The sequence below is a fragment of the Sphaeramia orbicularis genome, chromosome 9 (genome assembly GCF_902148855.1).
Source record: "Sphaeramia orbicularis chromosome 9, fSphaOr1.1, whole genome shotgun sequence".
In the NCBI taxonomy this organism is placed as follows: domain Eukaryota; kingdom Metazoa; phylum Chordata; class Actinopteri; order Kurtiformes; family Apogonidae; genus Sphaeramia; species Sphaeramia orbicularis.
The window spans coordinates 23,124,601-23,142,149 of NC_043965.1; the positions used below are offsets into that span (position 1 = coordinate 23,124,601).

A 17,549-nucleotide genomic window follows, 5' to 3' on the forward strand; every position below is an offset into this window, starting at 1 on the left:
CTCGTATGTGAACCCCTCCACTCATGAATGATTATTGGTGGCTCCACTCCTTCTGATCTTCTTCAGACTAAAATGCTAAACAATAATAACAAATCTGGCAAGATCTTTACAAAGATTTCCAAACCAAATATAGAAATATCATTGGTTGTGTCTGTTTAAGACCTCTGTGTGCCGGACTTAAGGATTAAATATCAGTTTTAAGGATAATTAAGGCATTAATTTAACCCATAAAAACCCAAACAGCCACTGTCAATCAAAATCATCAACTGATCTAAAATGTTTAATACATGTTGATCCACTAATCCTATTAATTCATGTGACTAATTGAGATTAAATGGAAATCAATTTTTCATGGTTATCAGATATGACCTATTTGGACATTCAGGCTCCGTAGTGAACATGTAAACACTCATCTTCTGTAACATTCACCAGTAAAACCCATAAAGTTTGTCAAATGACAGGGGATGAACACATTTATTTTACAGTAAGTTATTAATATCTTTGCTGAAAAAGCCACTTTTTTCTATTAAAAAAAATGTAACATACAGTGGATAATATTATAATAAATGGTGATAAATCACTTAAAGGTTAAATAAAGGAAAATAATTATTTTGGGAACTGCCACAAAAGTAGCACTGGGTCTTTATGGGTTAAGACTTTTTAACAGACATCCTGTAATCAGTCCAAGTGAAAGTTTCTGCCAAATTTGACAGTTTTCTTAACCCATTCTTGACTCTGATGGATGCATTCACAACCCAAGCCCTCCCTCGGGACATAATGATACTTGCCTTAGGCCTAAAGTTTGTCGTGGGGCCCACATACTCATGCTGGGCTTTGGGCGTCCCCCATGGGTGGTGGAGCTTGAAGCACTCGTTACAATAGCTGGCTTTGCAGTCCATACAGCTCTTGGTGGCCTCCTGCAGCTGCGGGGGCTTACAGATGTTACACATGATGGCCACGGCTGCACGGGCGGCCTGGCGGTAGCGTTCCACGATGCTTTCCAGCGTGAAGTTGCGAAATAACATACTGATGCCCCGCTCGCCCAGGTCGATGTCGTGCTGACAGCCCGGGCATGGGATGGTCGTGACCCGGGGAGTCACAGATCCTCTGCGCCACCCCGGGGATGAAATCGAGCCTGGAGGGGAGTACGAAAAGATGGGATAAAGTGAGAAAAAAAGAATTGATTCATAGCCTTGCGTCACCCAGTTTTTGATCCTGTCTGAGGCCCTATTCTGAAATCAACAAAATCTCTTTACTTAAAATTTCACAGAAAGAATGAGTCAGACAAATGGCTTCAAAAAAATGTGTACCCCAATTGTATTCGACAGATTCTGGGCAGAGTTCAGCAAAAAAAAACAGCATTACATCATCTGTGCTGACTTGCCAAGTATGATCTTAAAAACAAAAATGCCTCTGATAAACCCACATGAAAATATGGGAACTTTAAGCCTTTACTAATAGGGCCTCAGCTTGTCTCCTCTTACACTTCATTTCCACAATGACCTTTGCTCCATAAAGATGTGGATGTACAGGGCAAAACATCAGCACAAGCCTTTTATTGAGCAGCTGTCACTGAAGGGAAAAATAGTTCTGAAAGGGGAGACCAGTCAGGATTACTGGGGTGGGGTGTGAACTGAGTGAGATCAGTAAAGTCATGGGGGAGATGGCTTCCTTGGATCGTATAGAGGATGCACTGTCCTTATGAGAAACCCATTTCACACTGCAAGTCATTCAACATTTACCACAGGAGTCAAGAGTGTTTAAGTGCTCACAGTGATCTGGACAAAACAAAAAAAAATCTGTCAAATTTCTAATGACAAGTGATCCAAAAAGGAAAAATAAATACAGAACCATAGCGTGTCTAACTTAAAACATGTGAAGTAACTAAAAATGAAGCAACTTTATCATGATTTTAAAGAAAATCTGAAGCACTTGAACTTTAAAAAATAAAATCACATGTCCAGTTCAATGCATCAACACTTATTTCCACAAGACAAGACGCCTCTTAAAGCAACACTGCTTTTAAGAGTTTCTCACAATATTCCGCTTGTTACGAATGCTGCAGCATCGTAACAAGGCAGTAAACACAATAACATGAGGTGATAACAAGGAGCTGTTACACAAGGTCACCACGTCACAGATGCAAGCAGGAGGGACTGCTTACTACACATGTAAATACATAAATAAATAAAAGGCAGCAAACCAAAGTCACTACACCACAAAATAAATGACAAAAATATAGCTTCACGTTTGTGGGGGACAGGGGAAGAAGCAAGGAGTGCTGGATTTATCTCAGCCTGTAAGCCAGCATTTCCACTTCGTTTCCGAGGACCTGAAAATTAAATCAAACACTCCTCAGGTAGGCGAAATACGAGAGGGGGGGGGGTAAAAATCCAAACCAGCGCTTTGCAAAAAAAGGTGCAGCTGAGGGAAAAGCAGTGATAGAACAGCAAACATAGAGAGTATGATATGTGTAGCTATGTGCATGCTGTGTGATCAAATGATGTGAGCGAAGGACAGATGACTACCTAAAGGAGAACATGTCCAGGATCTGACAAGATAACCTTAGAGAGAATAGTTTAACATATGCTAGCTAAGCTTCTGAATTCATAAAACAAATGCATGATTTACTGATATGTGATGACGAACTGAGTGATGAGTAAGACACATGAAGCCAGTGGACGAACAGAAACGCCTTCATGTTTAAACCAATGGATGATGCACATGACTAACCTTTTTCTATTTTCTGTTTCTAACCCTGCGAGGATTGTGCGTTTGTATTTGTGTATTTGTGTCATGTTGGGACGCTACACATTAACCAGGGTTTCTCCGGTCAGCAAAGCAGGTGTGAGAAACAAGCAGCAGACAAGAGACGCCTGCAGCAAAGTGTGTATGTTAGTGGATCTGCAGGGGGGGGAGGGGGAGTCAGAGGCAGAAACTGACGAGTCACTGCAGAGCCGCTATGCTCTGATTGTGTAAAAGGGGCTTAGTGGGTTTTTTTTCCCCTCCTCTTCACCTCACAAATCAGCCGAACCACTTTGATGTTTTAGCTGAGGTAGCATTTTATTGTTTTATCTAGTCTTGACAAAGAATTTTACTGTTTTTTCAATCATATGTCTGCAAATTAATGACTGTCATAAAGAGAATCTCATGCTTTGCAGGTGATAATTGATCTTTCTATTCACTTGCATCAATAATAATTATATTTGGTTGTTGAATGCAGTTCAAATATCCAACCTTTTCTAATAATACTGACAGCAACACCCTATTTTGTAAGAAAAAGGGACAGAATATTGTGTCTAGAATTGATGAATACAACTGACTATGCATGACTGAGTTAATTTCTTTGAGCGCTTTTACGTCCAAACAGAGTTCGTGAGGCCAACTCCATAACTTGCACTTGTTACCCCACCCCCCAAAGGGGAGGCAAGGGGTATTGTTTTCAGTTCAGTTTGTTTGTTTACACTGTAGCAGCAAAACTATTGGTTGAATTCATACCAAATTTGGTTTGCAAATTGCCAGCGACCCAGAATATACTCATTAGATTTTGGGAACAGGTCAAAGTTCACATTTTTTAGGAATTTTTTTTACATCTTTTTTTCCCCACATTTACTTACAATGGGCAAAATTTCAAATGTCTGTAGCAGCAAAACTGTCAGTTAAATTCATACCAAATTTGGTTTATAGATTGCCAGGAACGTAGAATAGATGTGATTACATTTTGGGAAAAATTGGACAAAGTTCAAATTTTTTATGAATTTCTAAAATCTTTTTTCTTCTCCCATTTACTTATAATGGGCAAAATGTCAAACGTCTATAAAAACATCAATTGTGTGTGTGTTTGTTTTTTTTTAGACTAGATCTGATTACATTTTGGGATAAGTGGGTCAAAGTTTAAATTTTTTAATGAATTTTTTAAATCTCCCCCCCTCATTTACTTATAATGGGTGAAATGTCACATCTATAAAAACATCAATTTTGTTTCAATTTACTTCATACTTGGCATATATATATAGAGGTAATTGATATGCTGACATCAGCACATGCATAGACATGATGACATCAGCTGGATCGATGCCAAAATAAGTTACAATACGTGTGAGGGGTGGGGTTTGGTGTGCCTGGTACCACTTGTTTTTCTAAATCTGCTTGTAAATGTTATTTTTTACAAACTATTTATTGTCAAATGTGTCTGTTATATGTGTTTTAACTGTGTAATCCTGTAACCGTGTTGTATTTGCTGCTGGCCAGGACTCCCTTGTAAGGTTCTTAATCTCAATGGGAGTTTTCCTGGTTAAATTAAAAAAAAAAAAAAAAAAAAAAAAAAAGACTATAGGCTAATGAGTATAGAACCCAGACGTCAGAATCATTACATTGTTCAGATTTGTTATTACATTAGAAAGTAAGAATTGATTCTATCTTGACAAATATTCTCTATATAATCCCAAAGTCCAAATACAGTGTAAATTGTGCAGCATTTTGTGACTATGCCACACCTAACATGTGTTTGGTGTGACTGAGGGTGGTGAACTGTCAGATTTAATCCAGCATCACCACGTCACAGACTCTGGACAACAGACAGCATCCAGGAACAGACCGTGTCAAGATTTTTTTTTTTTTTTCAAAGTACATAGAGTAAAATATCTCAAATGTAGTTGCATGGTGCTACTTGTATTGTGCAATTTTGCCAATTCTATATTCACATTCTATATTTTCATTGCATCTCCATTAACTGTCTATGAATAATTGGTTTTGTAGGTGATGATTTTGCAGAACTGTTAGAAATCTCGAGAATAAACCAGTAACTCATGAATGTTTTTTTTTTTTGCTAAAGCATCTGAATCCAATGTTTACACTCCTTTTTACCTGTTTTTTCCCCCGCAATCCATAAAGTCATATTACTGTATGTTGTCATGTTTTTCATATTTGCAAATATCTCAAAAACAACTTTCTTCCTTAAAAACATCCACTGAGCGTGTCATATAAATGCACCTGATCTGAGCAGACAGAAGTACATAATATTAACATTTATTACTTCGTCACAAGTAAAAAAAAAAATAATTAGACTGAATCCGATTTGTGTTTTTAGTACTTAATGATTGTCAAGTGGAGCATAAACAGATAGTCAGAAAAGCCTGTTAAGAATCTCAGCAAGCCTGAACATACTGTAGTGTGAGACTCAGGAACAACAGAGCTCTACTGTGCTCCATCTCAAGAAAGCTGCTTTGGTTTGCCACCGTGTTTTTTTTTTTTTTTTAACACAAAATGAATGCAGGGCTTAGCTAGTGTACAGAGACAGGCTCACACACACAAATTCCTGTCCCGCTAAAACTCCTAGGAAACATCCTCACCCCCTTCTGCCTAATTTTTGTTGTGGCTCTTTTCTGTTTTTTTCTTCATCATTTATCAACGTCTCTGTCGGGAGCTCCACCTCCTTTCTAAGCTCATCTCTCAGACTTTACTTCATGTTCGTGTTGGCCTCCTCCGGTGCTGACTCACCAGGTCTTCAAAGAATTGTTCTTTTAATGTTCCCCTTTTTCTTTGCTCATGCTCACTTTTTCCTAACCTAATTACAAAATGAAACCCCACAGATTGTACAGTAGAGAGGAACCATGAGCACCGTCTTGTTTGGATAAATGGTCAGATCACTGCTCAGACGCTCAGTGAAAGTTTTTAAGTCCAATGTGATTATTTTATACCTTCGCAAGTGTTGAAAGTCTGCATGACAGCGTTGAGAAAGCTACAGTAGACTAAAGTAGAGAAAGGAGTAGAACCAAACTAGGGTTTCACAGGGGTTCTAGTAACACTGTACTCACTACTACAGCTACTCAATACACGGAGCCCGCGTCTACCTCGACTTCCAAACGACCTTCGCACTGTGGCTGCAATGAACAGAGAAGTGAGGTGAGACCAACAAGTCAAATGAAACAATACATAATGTGAAGTGATGTGTGAAACCAGTCATTTCAGAAATTATAAAAAAAAAAAACATCATGACATTGAAAAAACAAACAAACAATATCACCAACTGAAAGAAAAGTACTGTAATAAACTGATTAGGGCTGCAACTATTATTCATTTTCATTAGATTAGTCCGAAAAACATTTTCACAATCAATTAATTAATCATTTAGTGCCCAACCTTCCAATCTGATATCTTTAGAAAGCATTTTTCATCAATAAACAGCTCAAAACAAAGATATTCTATTGTCTGACTAAGAAAAATCAGGCAAAAATTACATCAACATCTCATATTTGGCTGGAAATGTTAGTCAATTATTATTTTTCCTTCACTAAAAGAATCAGTTCATCACTTAATTGTTGCAGCTCTAAACCGATAATGCAGTTCAGAGTGGACTTAAACCCAATCTGAATGTGAACACTTATAAAAGCACAAATAACCCTTGATTTGTGCACTTAACACATTGTAAACAAATAGAAGCAACTTAAATGCACTGTTACCCATAAAGTTTGATTGTTTTTAAACACATTCTTCTTTTTATACAAAGATTACATACAGAGTCCCAGTTACACTTCATCTATCAAGAATAAATCACATTATCACAATCATTTCATGAAAAGAAGTAAAAAATATTTTATTCCAACTTCATGGGCAACAGCGCATAATAATAAATCTAAAGAATACAGGTGAGTTTTATAACATCCAGTCAACCTTTGTGGCTTCAAATGCATTCGCAAGACACATAAAAGTGCACTTCTCAAGAGTTAGCTGTTGAACATACAAGTGCATCATCCTGAGTCTCCATGACATTAAAAGATGAGGATAAAAGTGAAACAAATGAAGTTTGATCCACATCCTTTCACTGTCTTGGTACCGTGAGGCTGGTCCAAGCTGCACACTGATAAATATAGCCTTAAGTCTTTTCTTTCTCTGCCTTCACCTAATCCTCATTCATTCCTTAAAAGGCAGGTTGCGTCACCATGACGACCAACTGATCTGATCTCCCAGTGTTGAGGGCACCCGCTAGAATTAGTCACTTGTTGTGTTTAAGAAGCATTTAGCTCATAACGTTCTTCGAAGTTTCCCAAATATTCTTAATAAGCTGAGATTTTGTGTTTTGTAATCAGCTCATTAAATGCACAGGATCAACCTTTACGGATAATCCTGTAGGGAATTCCTGTAGCTGTCGATATTAGGACTTGTTCCATTTACTGTAAATTAAATGAACTTTAAAATGACTTAAAACACTTTGAATTAACTCACAGAAAGTCAGAATCAGAGTACAAATTACACCAAAAGTGAACTTCGTTTCATACACAAACCGGCTTTTTAGCAAAGACCAAGATTTGTTTAGTCAAAAGTAGGATTTGATTACTTCCTGCGTCAACAGATCCAGTCCTGCCAGCGAAGAATAAACCCATTCAGGTGAGTCTGAATGAGAGAGGCTGTGTTTGAGAGCCTGGACTCAGAGGTTATGAAGCACAGCTGAAAAGTTGTTCACCTCACTTTGCTCTTGGGATTGTTTAAGATCTGGTTCTGGAGCCACTGGGCATCAGAGCTGAAAAGAAACCATTTACACACCAAACAACACTTGGTTTCATATACAGTGATTAGATATGGGCTAGGAGTTCGCTATACTAATGTGACTCGCAAAGGAAAGGGTTTCAATAAAATGCACCTAGGGAACGGTGTTGTGCAAAAGTCCACCTTTACCTTAGTTGTTTTTACAGGGTTGCAAATAGCATATATATTATTTTCATTTAAGCATCAAGAAGATACAGAAAATATATGTGTAGAAAAACAAAAAAATTTAATCTGCAGGCAAAAGTCAAGATTTAGTGTGAGCTTTGTTCCCATGACAAAAAGCTGCCCATACAATAAGAAACATCTGACATGTGTTGAGTAAAACCTGGTGTAAAACAGCGAATGATTAGAGCAATAAATCTCAAACTCCCTGCACGAAACAGCTCAAGACACATGTGCAAAGGGAGGACACTAAATACTTGACATTTTACTCTAGAGATATTTCCTGTATATTCTAACTGCATCTGAGTCAAGAGACAAAAAAAAAACAAACAAACAAACATATGTCTGGGTGTTATGATCGAACACCAAGCTGTTGTGTGAATAGATATAAAAACTCCTTCCCTCTGCTTTCAATTAAAATCTTAAATTGTAGAAGATAATTTTAGGATAGAACAAAGATAAGCAGACTTACTTTTTTCTGGGTATGTAAATCCACATAGATATTTATATCTACACATTTTTGGTTTCTTTTAATATCACAGAAACTTAGTGCTTTATTCGTTTAACATCAATGGTAGCTTGGTGTTTTTTTTTTCTTGGGAAAATGTCTTCATGTTTTTGTAATTTGTTTTCCTGTGTCCTTTTTGGATGTTGAATACCTTAATTGGATTTGTGTGGATGCAGAATGGATGGAAGCCCAGGGAAAACTTCCCCACGTTGTGGGACAATGGCGACATTTTGCACAGCACCGTATGTGGGCTACAATACAGTAGTGGAAAAAAGTTTTAGGACAGCCTTACAATTCAACAAAAATCACAAAACATTTGCAAAAAAAAATATTTTCTCTGTTTCAAAAGGTCATTGGACAGACAGTTTTTTTTTTTTTGTTCATTGTTAATGAGAACAAATAACAAATCTAAATTCTCGCCAGTGTCAACACGTCATGCCTTGGATGTGTTTCATTACGTTGCTGAAACATTATTTTTGACCTCGATGGAACAGTGCAGGTGTGTTTGGAGAATAGAACAATTCTTGGCAGAGTTGATTCTTAATGCAGTTGATCACAAATGCATGAAGTGTCCAAAAACTTTTTTCCATTACTGTATTTTCACACTAACAGTGTTACAGCTTTAGTGGTTGGTATACAAAACATGAACCAGCTCAATGTACTATATAATTATCATAGTGCACTGGAACTTCTTTCTGTTTTGTACAAACACTGCTAAAACATGTTCACTTAATGAAATATCAGTCCAAGAAAAGTTTGTACTGATTACAAAGTGGCTCATTTTATAGCTAGTTTTATATCCATCATCAGAAGTTAATTTTAATGTGTTTTGACACTATAAACAGTTCCTTCATTTCTGTTGTTGTATTAATGGATCCTAGTATAAATCAATTGACTGTAGTATGAATCCTGGGCAAAGTCTGCTTATCTGCTGTTAATGAGTATATAATATGGGCTTGGGACACAGTGGACAAGAGCACAAAGGAGGCAACAACTTTATGGAAATGGCGTGAAGCCCGGAGCTCTCAGACAGCAGAAAGGCAGCCTTGTGTCCCACCATGCGGTTTCCAAGGCTTAGACCTTGACCTGCTGAAGCTGTGCAGAAGCATTGCCATGCGCAGAAATCTTAAAAATGTTGTGACAAGTTGATGTAACTCACTGTAAATACCCCCCCGCCCCTTTACATTCACAGCTTTCCCTCCAGCTAAGCTCGGTTTTATGTGTTTAACATGCCTTAAAAAGGAGCTTACAGATGTGCTTTCACCTGCGTGTACATAACACACTCATATGCCTATAAATCCGATAAAGGGGTGTGTGTGAATATGATCTCTTCGCTTCTCTAAAACATTTTCAGTATAAAAGCCACTGCGTGACTGAAGGGGATGTTCGATGCCCCTGGGCCATTAGAAGCAGACATTTAAGACAATTATGGTTTAAGAGTGCTTGTCAACATTTCTTTTCTTTTCAGAGACAAAACTACAGCTTGTCAAGTTTCTCTCCTGTCTCTTTAATTGAGCCTCAAAACGCAGACAGGATTAGGGAAAGACGTGATGACAGACAATGTAATGGCTGAGCAGTAAAGTAATTAAATCGTTTTTATGTTTGTTCTAGTTTATCTGGGACAACAGAGGGAGGAGGGGCTGTATCTGTGCTACTAACACCCAGATATCATACAATAATAAATGCTCAGCCCACTTTTGTCTTGCTCAGAGTTTCCGTAGATTTATAGCTCCGAAACTTGCATTTGCAATGACTGCATATTTGAGTATTTGTTCATGAAAACCTCCTCCCAGTGGAACTACCCTTTTTGTTCGTTAGAGAATAGGCCCTTTAGTTTCCATCTTTTTCCTCTGAAGGTGAATGACAGTCTGCTGCAGCTGAAACCTGTTGAATGCAACCACTGAGCAGAGCTAAAACTGAAGATAAATGACTCAGGAGAATGATAATGTAACAAGAAGCTAGCACTATGGATAAAACCTCATATTACCTTCCTTGGAAGCTATCATGAACAGCTTAAGATGCATTTGATACTTGCATTTCCTGCACCTAGATCAACATATTATTGACTCATATAGTCAGTCTGATGGCTCTGCACCAACAGTCTGAGCTCTGTTCCTACTAATGCTTTATCATGAAATGCTTTTAACATTTAAGAGAAGGAAAGATGGCAATTAAAAATCCCAAACGACAAATATTAAAAAAAAAAAAATCAGATCATTTTGATTGCTTACCCCGAGACCCACCTGATCTCACAAGTCTGTCGAGCCTCTCCATGGAGGGGGAGGGCACCCTGGATCTGGGGCTACCCGGGAGGGAGCATTCGGACCCGGCGTCGAACGAGTCCTCGTGGTTTTGCAGCAGCAGGTCTCTGACACATTTGTGGCAGACGCTGTGCTGGCAGGGCAGGATCAGGGGGTGGGTGAAGAGCTCCTTACAGATGGGGCAGATCAGCTCCCTCTCTATGTTCTTTATTGGGACCTGGTAGAGGACACATGAGGACAAAAATAAAAAAAATGTACCATTAATTGGGATTATTGTAAGCAGTTCAAGATAAGATAAGATTAGAAAAGGTAATTCATTGAATAACTTTAGGAGGCAGACATGGAAGGATAGCGGTCTTGTGTTTGGAACAACAGGTTATTATTAGAGTATTTTAAGTGCAGACAAAAATGGGCCTATTGTCTGCAGCTGAAGCTAAAACAATACTATAGTGTGCATGTGTGAAAAGTGGATTTCAGCACTACATAAGGGAAGTTAGTCCTACACACCTGAGTCATCTTTCCATTGACAAACACAAATCCATGCATGGTGTGTTTACTGTTTACCATGTTTCTGATACACTACAGTCTAAAGCATTACATAAGACAGGATTAAACCCAGCTAAATATAGACAAACAGTGAACTACACCATTCCAGCAGCTCACGTTTTAACATTAAGGACGATTAGAAAACCTCCTGACCCCAAAAAAAAAGTGCGTCCTGGTGACTTTTATTCTTCCTTCACGTCAAACAAATGAAGTCGCCTTTGAGGGCAAACATTAATTAAGGGAAACAAAAAACGCCTCAGCACGTGTAAAAGACAATACCGAGAAGGATAGAGGAAGTTTAAACAGAAAGAGCAAACAGTAAAAGTCCTATAAAAGTATCCGAAAATAAAACACCGACTCCAGTTCGAATACGGTTGAAAGCTCCGGGAGTTACCTTTAAATTCTCAGTGTCCGGTGTCTTTGAACGCACCGCACTGTTAAACAATGACGAGTCGAAAATCGCGTCTAAACACAAACCATCTCCTGCAAACTCACCACAGTTGTGCTGCTGCTACGTCGCATCTCTGCAGACATGCCGAGGGAGACGACAACAAATCGCCCCCTGAGTTTGAATTAAAAAAACAAAACAAAACAAAAAACCAGAAAATACAAACACTTTTTCGTTCCGGTTTCAGACCACAACTTGTGGGACTGGAGGAGAAGATGCCGACACGGACGGATGAGTGGATTTAAATAGAGTGACGCGGAGCTGTGGGTGAATCAGCAGCCAATTCACTGCTGCAGTGGCGTGGACACAGGCGGACCCACGCACACAGGGGGAGGAGAGACACCAGGAGGAGGAGGAGGAGGAGGAGGAGGAGGAGGAGGAGGAGGAGGGTTTCCATGGAAACCACAGCCACCTCTAAAAGTGCTCCTATAAACTTCATTCAACTCATCAGTCCAGTTCATCACCCATTCATAAAAGATACATAAACAAGACAGACAGAGTATGAGGAGCACTAAAAAGACATCAATATCAAAGAAAAGAAAAGAAGGATTTACTATGGACAAATGAACCCTTAAAGACCTATAGCACTTCCACATGAATTTTCTCTATGTTTAACCTTTTCTAAGTGATTTATCTCCATTTGCTACTCTGTTATCCTCTGCATTTTGCATTTGTGTCAGTGAAAATCAAGTTTTTTCCTACATTTAACTGACTGATTTTGAAGTTTTCCATAAAAAGGTCCCAGTGCACTTACATTTGGAGAAAATCTAATTTTAACTATAAGATAATTTACATTTTACATTTACATTTATGCATTTGGCAGACGCTTTTTTTTTTCCAAAGCGACTTACAGGGGAAAACCAATCAAATCAATCAATCAAATTTTATTTATATAGTGCCAGATCACAACAAAATTTATCTCATGACACTTTATACTTTATAATGTAAAGTTATTTTTACTCTATTTGGCAGCCCTTTATCGATTACTTTAACCCTTTCATGGACAGTGGTCACTATGGTGCACAGTTATTCTACAGTTGGGTCAAGTCACGCGCCTGTTGACTTTGAATCAAAGAATTAGAATTGAGATAATGATTTCAAACTTTTTGCGGTTCAATAGTATAACATCTTAAGTTTCTAAATCCATTAAAATTTTTGCCAAAAAAGGATTTTCAAGAAAATTACAGAACTTTTTCTACAAACTAAATTTAGTCCCTCGGAAAGTTCTCTAAGAATGAATAATAACATAACTTATCACTGCTATAATTTGAAATCTCAATCATATATTTCTGTTTTCAATATAGTTTTATGACCTTTTACACACCCTTTTATCATTATAAAAATCATTTTGTCTGAAAAATTGGTGTGAATTGCTTTTTTAAGCATTTTAATATCAGATGGTGCCGGTTATGTAGGGAATTTCACTTTTCTCAAAAAACATGTTTTTTTTTTAAAAATTACTCATTAATCAAATGAGCTAAACCAATGAAAATTTCTGAAAGAAAGCATTTAACCCTCTGCTTAAGCATGGTTTCATTGGAATTTGAAATTATTTTGCCACTAATCTAAAAAAAAGATTTATTTATTTTCCCTACATAACTAAAAATAGGTCTCGACATGAAATAGCTAGCTTCTCTTGTATATTCATGGGTTTGGTTGTTTTAGTAGCATATCAGCCAACACAGTGGATGCTTACGCACCATGCCATACACTGCAGTTCATACTATTACTGTAACTTTGCTGTTCTTGATAAACCTGATCTGCACTAACATGTTTAAGTATTTTTATATATTTTTTGTATTATCTCCATGAAGTGAGTAATAGCTAGTATTAGAGTATGACCCCTAAGGGTTAAAATGAGAGAAAACATCAGATTAGCTTCAATAACATTATTTTTATTTCATAGATTTCACACAGTATGTCAGTTTTTGATACTGCGTTTTAAATACCTGTTTCATTGCTTTCAAAATTAAACACATGGTGGACATTTTTGTAACTCTATGAAAAATAGGTTTGTTAAAAAATAAATTCAATCGCATTGTTTTTTTGTTCAGGCCTAAAGAGGAATAAAAACACTCAGGAAAAAAAATGTGACTAAGGTTCTCATAATTTGTGCATGAAAGGGTTAATATTATTAAGTAAGTAGGGGCAGACCTCCCCCCACCCCTTTTTTATTGTTTATATTTGTATTTAGTTATATTTTTGTATGTGAGTGCAGGTGCAGTGTTCTTGTTCCGACATTGCATGTATTGGATACTGTATATGACTTTTTTAATATTGTCATCATTGTTCTTATTTCAATAAAAAGATTTTTTTTTTTTTATAAAAAAGGTCACAGTGAACAAAAAAATGTAACAATGAGGAAACAATGCTAAAGATGCAACAAAAATGTAAAAGGTGTAAAACAAATTTATGAAAGTCACGAAAAAGAAATAAAAAGACAAAAATGATGTAAAAGACACAATAAGATGAAAACTGGTATTAAAGATATGTAATAAAAGCAGTAAAAAGATGCAGAAAAAAAGGTCACAGTAAATTCAAAGAATATTTTATCACAAAAGAGAAAACTCAAGAAAATTTGACATTTTTAGTGAAATATATCATTAACTGAACATAAAAAATGGACTACAACCACTGTCATTTTGTGTGCCTCATAGCATAATTGCTTAAGTCATATTTTTGACCAACTTGTGATCTCTACGAAACTTTACTCTCCTAATACTGCTTCATTTTATGCAGATATTACAATTTGGCCAAAAATATGACTTAGGCAATTAGAGGTGAATGATTTGTCACATGGGTTTGGTGGTGTTGAACCTTTATAGACCTGCAACTATTTTTGGAGAAACTTCCAGAATATCTTTTTTTTAATCTACATTTAACCTTTCCTACATGATTTATCTTCATTCATTATATTATCCTCTGCATTTTTGTCAATGAAAATCAAATATTTTCCTATATTAAATTTACTAACTTGATAAACCAGATTCAGAAGAAGATGAATTTACTAATGTTGTAGATTTCCATGAAAGGTCAGAGTAAATGCAAATGTTATTGTATTAGAACAGTTCAAACTGAGCAAAAAGTACATTTTTCAGTGGCATATAGGCTATCATTAACAGAACATAAAAAAGTGACTACAAATGCCATCATTTGTCATATGGGTCATAAGATCTTCAACTATTTTTGGAGCGACTTCCAAATGAATTTTCCTCTACATTTAAGATTTCCTAAGTGATTTATTATATTATCCTCTCTATTTTTCAGTGGAAAAACAGGTATTTTCCATAGATTTCATTTACTGATGTACTCATGTAGGTGGTGAAGTAAACCAAAGTTTCTTTTTTTCAACACAGAGAAAATTGAAGAAGCGATAAAGACATAACACATTTTATTAACTGAACATGAAAAGTGACTACAGCCACTGTCATTTGTCAAATTACATGGATTTTATTGGTGAATCAATGCTGTAGAAAATGGCGGTGTTTTCATGTTCACTTTGGAGCCTCTGAGCACCCAAATGTGTCGTATCTGATGATAATGAAGAGCTGAGAAACTGCATTTTACCTGAATTATTTCAGTCATAATCATGTCATATTGCATATTCATGTCGCTGATCAATACATAGTCTTGAATTTTGCGACTGCACTATAATAACTTTGTTCATTAACTAGTTAGTTTCAGTTGAAGTGTTTGGTCACTGGAAGCCGCTTAAGTCTCAGAGGGTCAAACAGATGTACTGTGGCTGTATTTGTAGCAAAAACAAAACTGAGTTTCATGTAATATAAATAGTGTAAGAGACTGTTTAGTAAATTCTGTATGTTCTGCATGTACCTACAGAATATACCAGAGGTTGATGATATAATAATAGCGAGACAACTTCCACCAAATATTTGGACACTAAAAACACACCATGCATGTAGGAAAAACATTGCAAGTGCAGTTACAGTGGGTGAAAATGTATAAATGTAAAATGTGTTGAATGAGGACACTGGATTGTACTGTTTTATGTGTGTTATGTTGTTTTATGTTTATGACTAAAGATGGAAATTAGCCTGGGCCATAACCTTGTGTATTCACATGCAGTGTGTTTATTCATATGCACTGTCTCTTTGAAAAAAAAAAAAACCTTCAAATTTAAAATGCAAACTTCAAAAATGTGTAGATGTGTTAAAAAGGAATTATGGTCATCAAGGACAGGACTGGATCAAATAAAATTCATTATTGATTATCTGTGACTGCCTGTTTGCTGTTTTGTGCACATATTATGCATGCTCTAAGTCAAATACATCTGAATTACTCAACGTTAAAGTCAAAGTCATTAATGAATAGGGGAATGAATATCAAACTAACTATAAAAATAGCTATGTAAGAGCAATTTTCAACTTTTGAGCTGTTATTTTCCCTCAAAGTCAGTTATTCCACTTTGGGAGGCTAATATTAGCCATTAACCACTATTGGTGGTTACTTCAGTCCATAACTGCACTACAGATGCAGATTAATTGATTTGTCTTTATTGAATACAGACAAGGAGAAATACAGAGACCAAGCTGCTTGTATTTTCACACCAGGAGTGGAATAAAACACCCAACAGTAATGTGAAAAACTGGTGGGAAACACGCCAACAGGCAACATGAAAATAGATTGTGAATTAATTTTCCTCATTAAAATGGTTGAAAAGTATTTAGTTGAAGAGTTAATAAATGTTGAACTCACTAATGTGAAATTCAGAGGAGAGGCTTCAATAGGAAAAAGACTTATCAAGACAAAAATTATGTAAATGCAAGAGGAATGTAATGAATTAAATTAATTAAAATATGTAAAAGATGCAACAAGACAAAAATGTTGTGGAAGGCAAAAAGCACATAAAAGATGCAAAATGAATAATAAAACGTAAAAGATTCAACAACATTAAAATGATGTAAAATATGCGACAGGACAAAAAAATTTGCAAATTCAGGTTATTGAAACATTAACATAAAGTGAGACTTTCAGAGACTAATTTAAAGGAGCCGTCTGTAGGATTGTGGCCAAAACTAGTGCTGCAAAATACAAAAATCACATTCAAAATACTGTAGACCATGGTATCCCCTCCCCTTCCCCCAGTCTAAGGGTTGCCAGATCCAGCATGAGCGTCTACTACAAGGAGCTATCATGCCAAGCGACGAGTTCTACACCAGTATTTATACCGGGCCCAGTCTCTTCACCTGGTCCTGGGCCCAGTCCCAGCTCTCAGTGGCTCTTATCGGGTGGTGAGACCATGGGCATGGGCCACAGGAGATTCGGCGTCAGTCTTCAAATTCTTCTCCGCTTTCAGTCGTCTCCATCTTTCAAAAGCATCCCTTATATATATCCTTGTTTTGTTTCTCACTTTGTCACGACGTATTTGGGAATAATAAGAGGTCTTTTAGGTTTAGTAACATCTGACATTTGAGATCAGAAATGTTCCAGTCGCAGCTCAGTGGGAACTGGCAACCTGGATGCCGAAACGCTACTGACTTTGGGATTTGGAGATAGGTGATGGGCGGAGCATCAGACCAAAACACAAAATGACAACATAAACATTACTCGTGGGCTGACACTTAGCTTTTCAAATGTGAATATTCTGGCTGGACTTCTACTGTCAGCCATATCGGTATTTGAAATGAACATGATTCATTAATGTCTGGTGACATTCAGGACCATTTTATGATTACTTGGAACATAATTCTTACATACAGCTCTTTTAACATTGGAGGAAAAAAAAATCTATCATATCTATCATAATTCATGATGCATTTTTGTAAGTTTCATGAGAAGAAACCAGATTTTTCTCAAGCTGAAATGTCTAGGAATCACTGCCTTAATGCAATTGACTGTCCTCATGATTCTCTATCTGCATTGACTGTATATGAGTGGTTTTAAGGATATGCCAAATAGACCATTTGTTGTAGAAAATCTTGGTGTGACAAACTGGTTTCAGGCCACTTTGTAAAGAGGGCTGGAGGTAATGACCCATGACGGCTACAACCTGCAATACTAGGTTTCAATTTCAAGTCTTTACTAATGCAACTTTCTCTCCTAAGACGGAGGATTTATT

At 36.8% G+C, this 17,549-nt stretch overlaps 1 protein-coding gene across 8 annotated transcripts in view; it reads right to left on the bottom strand.

Annotated features, from left to right (window-relative positions):
* trim36 (tripartite motif containing 36) overlaps positions 1 to 17,549 on the bottom strand; it is a 47,363-nt gene that overhangs the window by 23,220 nt on the left and 6,594 nt on the right. The window contains exons 1-4 of one of the 8 annotated variants that reach the window (XM_030142715.1): positions 11,518 to 11,757; positions 10,447 to 10,693; positions 5,817 to 5,882; positions 789 to 1,135 (exon numbers count right to left, since the gene is read on the bottom strand). In XM_030142715.1, coding sequence (XP_029998575.1) covers positions 789 to 1,135; positions 5,817 to 5,882; positions 10,447 to 10,693; positions 11,518 to 11,556 — 699 coding nt within the window. In that variant the 5' untranslated portion in view covers positions 11,557 to 11,757. Of the gene's footprint in view, positions 1 to 788; positions 1,136 to 5,816; positions 5,883 to 10,446; positions 10,694 to 11,517; positions 11,758 to 17,549 lie in introns of those variants that run through there. The other 7 variants (XM_030142713.1, XM_030142714.1, XM_030142716.1 and 4 more) reach the window with 7 other exon arrangements.